The following is an 8,146-nucleotide window of genomic DNA, read 5'->3' on the forward strand; positions in this document are numbered from 1 at the left end:
GGCATCCTAAGAATGTGATACTCCAACCGGGCAAGGAGTGCTTTTATGGGGGCTGGAGGTAGATTGACAGATCACGGCGAAAGCGCTTGTGCGCCGTTCACATGATCGGAGCCATCTGACGTTAAGTTAGCGCAGTTTTTTTTAAGGGGGGGTTAAGGGAAGGGGAGGGGGTGCACTGCGGCAACTGCAGCAGTGACGCTACTAGACAAGAAGGATGGAGATGTTTACAACCTGCTCTGCATGTCGAATGCTTGTTTGATAATAATAATAATAAATAATTAAAATATGAAAAGCGCATCCTGCTGTGCCATGCACGGAAATATGGCTGGCAATTTTTTTTGGGGGGGGGGGGCATACTGTGTTGCCAGGGTGTGTCAACACAGGGACGACATGGCAAAGAGAAAACAGTGGGAGGGACGGCTGGGTGGAAAGCGAGAGTGTAAACAGTCATGCCTTTAGATACGAGTGCCTTGACTTAAGTTTGTCCAAATTTGAGCCTTTTTATACAATATGAGCGAAATTTTGAGATTTGAGAATTCAGGGGTCACACAAAAATCTTAGGATCATGGGAAATTAGCCTTGTTTTTACGGTACTTTACCAACAATAATCTATCAAAAATAATTTATAAAAAAAAAAAAAAAAGTACTCACCGAGTCTCCATGGCAGTTTTTGCAGAAGCCCCACTTTCTTGACTTGAGCCGGTGTCATCGCTCGTCATGGGCAAGGAGAAGGTCCACATCAACATTGTGGTGATCGGCCACGTGGATTCGGGCAAGTCCACCACGACGGGTCACCTCATCTACAAGTGCGGCGGCATTGACAAGCGGACCATTGAGAAGTTTGAGAAGGAGGCCGCCGAGGTAAGGCCGTGCCACGGAGACCTTAAAAGGGATTGTGAGCAGGAGCTGCAATATTAGCATACAGTTGATTAGCATGAGCTAGCAGTTTTAACAGTTTTCTGAATAACGGCACTTTCAGATGGGGAAGGGGTCCTTCAAGTACGCCTGGGTGCTGGACAAGTTGAAGGCAGAAAGAGAGCGTGGGATCACTATCGATATCTCATTGTGGAAGTTCGAGACATCCAAGTATTATGTGACCATCATCGACGCTCCGGGACACAGGGACTTCATCAAGAACATGATCACCGGGACCTCGCAGGTAAGCAACGTGAGGAGCGAGTCATCGAGTTGCCCGACTCAAACGGTCTCCTGTCTTAGGCCGATTGCGCTGTATTGATCGTGGCCGCCGGTGTGGGGGAGTTCGAGGCCGGCATCTCCAAGAACGGGCAGACCCGCGAGCATGCCCTGTTAGCCTACACGCTCGGCGTGAAGCAGCTCATCGTGGGCATCAACAAAATGGACTCCACCGAGCCCAACTATAGCCAGAAGCGCTATGAAGAAATCGTCAAGGAAGTCAGCACCTACATCAAGAAGATAGGCTACAATCCGGACACTGTACCTTTCGTGCCCATCTCGGGCTGGAATGGTGACAACATGCTTGATGCCAGTCCCAATGTATGTCCCAAAAATATTTTTGCAAAAAACGTCTCCGCTGTGCTCATTACTTTCAGTGATGTTTTGGTGTTGTAGATGCAATGGTTTAAGGGGTGGAAGATTAACAGGAAGGATGGCAACGCATCGGGGACGACTCTGCTTGAAGCTCTGGACGCCATTCAGCCACCCACCCGTCCGACGGACAAACCTCTTCGTCTCCCCCTTCAGGATGTTTACAAGATTGGAGGCAAGTACTCGAGTACTCGTCGATTTCGACCAGGTTTGACGTCCCTCTTGATGCAGTCTTTTCCATCCTAAGGTATTGGCACTGTTCCGGTAGGCCGGGTGGAAACGGGCATCCTAAAGCCCGGCATGGTGGTGACGTTCGCCCCCGTCAACATAACCACCGAGGTGAAGTCAGTGGAGATGCACCACGAGGCGCTCTCCGAGGCCCTGCCGGGTGACAATGTTGGCTTCAATGTCAAAAACGTGTCCGTGAAGGACATCCGCCGTGGCAATGTGGCCGGTGACAGCAAGAGCGATCCGCCGCAGGAGGCTGCTAGCTTCACTGCTCAGGTGACACTGTTATTGAGTCGTCAAATGACAACAACGAAAAAAAAAAAATCTGACCACATACTTTGGTGTCTCTAGGTCATCATCCTTAACCACCCAGGCCAGATCAGTGCCGGATACGCTCCAGTGTTGGACTGTCACACGGCTCACATTGCCTGCAAGTTTGCCGAGCTCAAGGAAAAAATTGACCGCCGCTCGGGTAAGAAGCTGGAGGACAACCCCAAAACCCTCAAATCTGGAGACGCGGCCATCGTTGACATGACTCCGGGCAAGCCCATGTGTGTTGAGAGCTTCTCAGAGTATCCCCCGCTGGGTAAGTCCAAAGAGAACAAATATGGTAGACAATATCAAATTGAAAATGTGCAGAATCTTTAAACTATCGTTCTAGAAGTTTCTTAGCTGCCACAAATACAAACTTGATATTCCACGGGAAATCAAACAAACCTGTTTCTAACTCAACTTGCAGGTCGCTTTGCAGTGCGCGACATGCGCCAGACGGTGGCCGTAGGTGTCATCAAGGCCGTGGAGAAGAAAGCCTCCACCACTGGCAAAATCACCAAGTCTGCCCAGAAGGCCCAGAGGAACAAATGAATGTTGTGCTACGCTGCCGACCCCAGGGTCTCCCAGGGCAGGATATCGGTCACCCAGCTCCATCCCACCATTGGCTGTTTCAACTTAATAACCAAAGACTGGTTAATCAACACAATGCATCGCAAAACCATCCGAAGGAAAGAAGGTCTGCTGACTCCTATTGGATTATCATGATAAACAATGTAGTAACACAAAGAGTAGTTTTAAGTGTGCACTGTTCATTTCATTGATGGCAATACCATTTTGTGATAGTTTTCACTTGGGGTCACTATTGCAATCTATCTTCTATAGTTACTGTTAACGTGGTGAATGTTGTCCTTTCTTAGTGTCTCGCTAAATGTATACGAGCCTAGAAGTGGCAGTTAAATCAACTACTGTATGTTCTTCCGAGTAGTGAGTAGGTAGAACGTAAACTTTTGTTGTGGTTAAGCTTTAACTGGCATTTAAAAACAAAATGGCATCGTGTGTCTTTTTCAAGGGGCTCTAAGTTGGCCTCCTGATTATTTAAGCACTTTCATTGGCACTTTGCTAACTTTGCACATGTACTGGAGATGTTTGGAAATTGACTAAGCTATTGCACCTTACTGTAAGATGGCACAAGACGCTTTTGCGACATTAAACGTGATTCCACTCAACATGTTGGTTGTGGTCCTTTGACATTTTGGGTGTAATTCAGAAGGTTCGATTACGAAAAAGTAAAAACCGTATAGGGTCCTTAAAATAAAAGTCAAATAATTCTATGCCAAGACCAAGTCAACAATGAGACCAAGATTTTGAGGCATCAAGACAATCAAGACCAAAAGCAGAAAACAATTGCGCTTGACATTAATATCAATCGCCAGCAGAGGGCAGTATTAGACCAAAATATCAGATTCATGTTTAACTAACGCCATGTTCAGTGGGGGGGCATATAGATACCAAGTGAATAAAACGTGTCTTTATTGAACAGAATATAGACTGTGAACTGGTCAAGTTACAGACAAACCAATACTTGATATATTTAATATCTCAAATGACTTGGCCCACGTTTTCAAAATCAAATCTGGCACATACACTTCTTTAGAAAACATATCAACCTCACTAAACTGTATGTACATTTCTCTGTGCTTGGGGAATTGACTCACTTGGAGAAAGAAGACTGATTAGAATCCCCAGTTTTGCCAGCGATCTCCGCCCCCACGTCGTCCATCACGTCCTCCGTCGCGACCGCCTCGACCTCGGGGACCGGGGAACATCTCCTTCTCCCTCTTGTACTTTTCGTATCTTTCCGCCATTTGCACTAGGTCCACGGGGACATCCTGCAAGAGCCAGTCACATTGTGAGCCCTTTGTTCCACCCGAGTCGAGTGTCATTATGAGCTAACCTGGCCCGATCGCTCCAGGATGGGAATCAGCTCCGGTGCCATCCTCCAGTTTTCTCTTGTTACCAGAGTAATGGCAGCTCCGGATCGTCTGGATCACATAAACTTTGCATAGTTATTTTTTATTTTTTTGGAAAAGGCATTGGCATTTTTCTTGGCCTCACCCTGCTCGTCCAGTGCGGCCCACACGGTGCACATATTCTTCGATGTTTCGAGGGAAGTCGTAGTTTACCACGTGCGTGATGTCGTGAACGTCCAAGCCGCGAGACGCCAAGTCCGTGGCTACCAGGATACGAACGCGACCTGTGAGGTGGCAAAATATAACACACTGAAATCAAACGTATCGTCATATTTATTTTGCTTTGACAGTCCAGCATTATACTGATTTACTACATAAATCAGTTTTGCACAGTGATGAGTAGTACAGAAAATGGACATTGCATTCTTGCTCTTCTGTGGCTCACCTTCTTTAAAGTCCTTAAGTGCCTCCTCCCGATCAAACTGCTCCCGGTCGCCATGGAGACTCTGCACGGCCAGACCGTGAAGACACATGTCGCTGGCGAGATCATCGCAACTGCCAAGAGATGTTCACGGACATTCTGGACCATTTTAGCCAAGCATTTATGACAACTATATCAAGAGTATTATGGCTTAGCATTGAAGTTTTTATACTTGAAAGCCTAGACCAAAATCTCTGTGTTCCAAACTTACATGATTTTCTTGCTGACAAAAATGATGACTTTATCCACAGGCAGCAGGTTCCCGATGAAGCCGAAAAGGTAAGACTTCTTGTCTTCTTCGTGCATCACCAGCACAGTCTGCTGCACCGTGTCGACAGCCTGCCACGCACATGACCCGTGAATTCATGTTCTACTTGTAATAAGATACATTTTCTCTGTTCAATTTGGTACTCTTGGTTTTTTTTTTTTTTATTCTAAAATAGATTGCAGGTTCTTGACATGTTATTCTCACTTACTGCCAAGTCCAAGGTGCCCACATAGACCATCATGGGATTCTTGAGATATGATTTGGCCAGACGTCTCACGCCAGCTGGCCAGGTGGCGCTGAAAAGAGTCACATGGTGCACTCAACGTGATTTCAAGAGATAAAGTAGTACCATGTCTTAGAAATGTATTTAATCCAAATAATTTTGCAGAGATCTCGTTGGATAAATATACTCCAAATGCGCACGACACCTTGTCATGACAGTCTGTCTGTCGGGCCGGATGTCCAGCAGAATCTTCATGATCTGAGGCTCGAAGCCCATGTCCAGCATCCGATCTGCTTCATCCAGCACCTGTTTGAAGATGTTCGACATGTCAATATACAAGCATTATAAAGGAAAGGACCTAAAATAGCGCCACCGCCCCCCAAAACAAACACAAACAAGCAAACCAAGTAGGTGATTGAGCGCAGACTGATGAGCTCGTTCATTTGAAAATCGTTGAGTCGTCCCGGTGTAGCGATGACAATGTCCACGCCTCTCTTCACCAGGTTGATCTGCCCCCTTCTGTCTCCGCCGCCATAGATGCAAATGCTGAGGGATGACAGACAGACAGACAGACAGACAGACAGACACCACAAAATAAAGATAATTACACCAACCACTTACATGTTGCTAGGGAAATCAACATCAAAGTTATTGCAATAGAAGTTAATTTTACGGAGGGTCACTCCGTGGTCACCTTTTGTAGTCTTTGTAGCTATACTTGCTGCACTCCTCTTCAATCTGCAAGGCCAGTTCTCTGGTGGGAGTCAGCACCAGCATGCCGGGGCCTTGGCGCTCCGATCGAGGTCTACAAACAAATAGGTTGTCAAGTAATTGTTCATGAGCCTTAAAAAGAAGAACCAAATTCCTCACATGGGCTGTCCGTCCATGTGGATGAATCCGGGCAACAGGTAAGCCAAGGTTTTTCCCGTTCCCGTCTGAGCGATGGCGATCAGGTCCTCCCCGCTAAGTAGCACTGGCCATGCCTGTGACTGATGAAAATAGCACATTCAGAAAATATGCAATTTGATTTTATTTGAACTTTTCGCAACAGTGTAGAACACGACAGGCCATGGATGGAAGCCAGTAGATACCTGGATGGGGGTCGGTTTAACAAAGCCGACTTGATGGATGTTGTCCATGATTTCCGGGTAAAGCTCAAAAGCCTCCAGAAAGCTCCGGCAGGGATAGGGGATGGGGCGTTTTTTCTCGCCGTCCACCAGGTCGTCCACAAAGATGTTGTTGTTCTCCTTCCTGGGGGGGAAAACATGAAAAAAACTAAGAATCAGCTACTGTGAAAAATGACATCAATGCCAATACAAATTTGTTTCAGTGTTCACCTCCAATCCTCGACTTCTTCAGCGGTAAGGAGGGTCACGCTTTCAGCCTCGGTGTAGAAATTTTTTTTCATGGGTGGCAGGTCTGCAAGATTATCACAGAGACAGAAAAAAAAAAAAAAAAACACCCTGACCAAGTGACACAAAAACTTTCACATTTGTTTGAGTTTGTATTGACTTTCATATTTCCTCTATATTTAATGTACTTAACTGAAACAAATAAATTCAAAGATTTACAACTTTTGTCAAATCCAAATACAACTTGTGATCTTTTTTTTTTTAATAACAGGTATGAATATGAACCTGTATCTAATCATTGAATTCAGACTGAGGAGACTGTGTACCGATTCCTCACCTTTCCACTTCATCTCTTCATACTTGTGCATGTTTTCTCGAATGTTGTCCCAGTCTATGGACTTGCGGGTCGGGCCCACCTTAGATGCATCTAATTGTGGGGTGGACCACATCGAACCACTTTCTGCATTCTCTCCTCCTCTTTTTCCATAGCCTCCTGAGACATTGATTGCAATAAACACCCTGTAAAGACTTTTTAAATGCAAGATCAGAAGAGTCTCCTGAACTCACCGCCGTAGAATCGAGGGTTCTCCTTGGCGAGCAGGTCTTCTATCATTTCTTTGGCTTTCTCCTGGGTGGAAGGAGGTCCAAAGATGAGGACCTCTGCCTCATACTCACCGTCATTGACCTGTAATCAATTTTTGTTTAGAACCCCATGATGGTGTGTGCCAGGTCAGTATGAATAATAGTAATTTAAATATCGTTACATTTCCAATCAACAGTGGAGATAAATATAATGTGGCAATTGTGACTTTTGATACTCCTGGAAGTTGTGTCACAATGTGCTTTATTGTTAAATTGATCTTTGAGATTAAACAATTACCACAATTGACACTCTTTCAACTTGCCTTGATTCTAGCACCAGAATTCTCTTCCAATTCACGTATTTTAGCCCCTCCGCGACCTTAAAACAGAAATAAAGCTGTTTAGTTGGACTTAAATTGATCAAAAGTGGTCAAAGGACACAAGACATGTTTAGCCAATACCGCGGCTATCACGTGGCAATTAGCAATACTATAATAAAAAAAATAAAAATAAAACCTTGCAATACAGGACACAACTGTGCCATGGACATCATCTTACATGGGAAAATCCATAAAAGTTATTTTTTGTTTAAATATATCACCCTCACCAGCTATGCCACTCATTAATTAAACAATTATGTGCGGAATGCTTAGCTTAGTAGCTAACACGGCTAACTTTGCTATGGCGCCATTATAAAAACATAGTGGCTTCGTCTATTATGTTGGTTAATTTTAAGTAAGAGCGAAAAACCTACCAATTATTCTCCCAACGAAACATTTTTCCACGGTAACAGTGACGGGCGAATTAGACTTTTCAGCCCCGAATTGGCGTCTTCCTTCGAGACCTCGTTCATTGCTCCGCTGAAAAGAGCAACTTTGGCCCTCGCGTCTATGGCCGCCGCCATAATTATCGCCCACATGCTCATTAAAAGCTGCGAATTTGTTCCTGTTCCGCACACCGAAAGCAATATTTCCTCTGGGGGTCTGTTTTGGTGCAGGTTTTGGTACGGGCTCGTTTTCGTCCTCTTCCCAGTCGGACATGATTAAATTGTGCTCCAAATGTTGTCAGTTAAAATGATGCATTTAATGACCCTGCGAAATGTCAAACTTCCGCCCTCATTTACATCCAATCAAGCAATTAAAAAACTGAAATAAAATAATAATAAAAAAACACTGTAAAAAAACATTCACTTAAAATTTTTAT

General features: G+C 44.9%; 2 protein-coding genes across 3 annotated transcripts; one reads left to right on the forward strand and one right to left on the reverse strand.

The window, feature by feature from the left end:
- Positions 1-675: 675 nt before the first annotated feature.
- Positions 676-2,658, forward strand: LOC147050039 (elongation factor 1-alpha 1). The gene is made up of 7 exons (XM_085922078.1): positions 676-861; positions 980-1,159; positions 1,219-1,515; positions 1,591-1,741; positions 1,814-2,070; positions 2,146-2,380; positions 2,534-2,658. The coding sequence occupies exons 1-7, from the start codon at positions 718-720 to the stop codon at positions 2,656-2,658; spliced, it is 1,389 nt and encodes a 462-aa protein (XP_085778204.1). The 5' UTR covers positions 676-717.
- ddx43 (DEAD (Asp-Glu-Ala-Asp) box polypeptide 43) lies at positions 680-8,021 on the reverse strand. Of its 2 annotated transcripts, XR_015067395.1 has the most exons (18): positions 7,698-8,021; positions 7,267-7,322; positions 6,929-7,046; positions 6,699-6,854; positions 6,347-6,428; positions 6,101-6,260; positions 5,880-5,998; positions 5,704-5,814; positions 5,414-5,555; positions 5,215-5,315; positions 4,995-5,082; positions 4,730-4,857; positions 4,483-4,592; positions 4,183-4,321; positions 4,022-4,109; positions 3,783-3,956; positions 2,512-2,629; positions 680-800 (listed from the first exon to the last, which is right to left on the reverse strand). XR_015067395.1 is itself a non-coding variant. In XM_085922072.1 (16 exons), the coding sequence occupies exons 1-16, from the start codon at positions 7,981-7,983 to the stop codon at positions 3,801-3,803; spliced, it is 2,040 nt and encodes a 679-aa protein (XP_085778198.1). In that variant the 5' UTR covers positions 7,984-8,021; the 3' UTR covers positions 3,592-3,800. The 2 variants fall into 2 exon arrangements, 1 of the variants encoding a protein (XP_085778198.1); XM_085922072.1 differs by lacking the exons at positions 680-800; positions 2,512-2,629 and having other exon boundaries at positions 3,592-3,956.
- Positions 8,022-8,146: the final 125 nt, after the last annotated feature.

The sequence above is a fragment of the Syngnathus leptorhynchus genome, chromosome 10 (assembly GCF_054491065.1).
Source record: "Syngnathus leptorhynchus isolate UIUO chromosome 10, UIUO_Slep, whole genome shotgun sequence".
In the NCBI taxonomy this organism is placed as follows: domain Eukaryota; kingdom Metazoa; phylum Chordata; class Actinopteri; order Syngnathiformes; family Syngnathidae; genus Syngnathus; species Syngnathus leptorhynchus.

Coding starts and splice junctions, on each gene's coding strand:
- ddx43 (XM_085922072.1), bottom strand. CDS start 7,983: ATGTCCGACTGGGAAGAGGACGAAAACGAGCCCGTACCAAAACCTGCA. Junction 6,261..6,346: donor GAAGAAGTCGAGGATTGGAG/GTGAACACTGAA, acceptor TTTCCCCCCCAG/GAAGGAGAACAACAACATCT. Junction 4,110..4,182: donor GGCCGCACTGGACGAGCAGG/GTGAGGCCAAGA, acceptor TATGTGATCCAG/ACGATCCGGAGCTGCCATTA.
- LOC147050039 (XM_085922078.1), top strand. CDS start 718: ATGGGCAAGGAGAAGGTCCACATCAACATTGTGGTGATCGGCCACGTG. Junction 2,071..2,145: donor CTGCTAGCTTCACTGCTCAG/GTGACACTGTTA, acceptor TGGTGTCTCTAG/GTCATCATCCTTAACCACCC. Junction 2,381..2,533: donor CTCAGAGTATCCCCCGCTGG/GTAAGTCCAAAG, acceptor CTCAACTTGCAG/GTCGCTTTGCAGTGCGCGAC.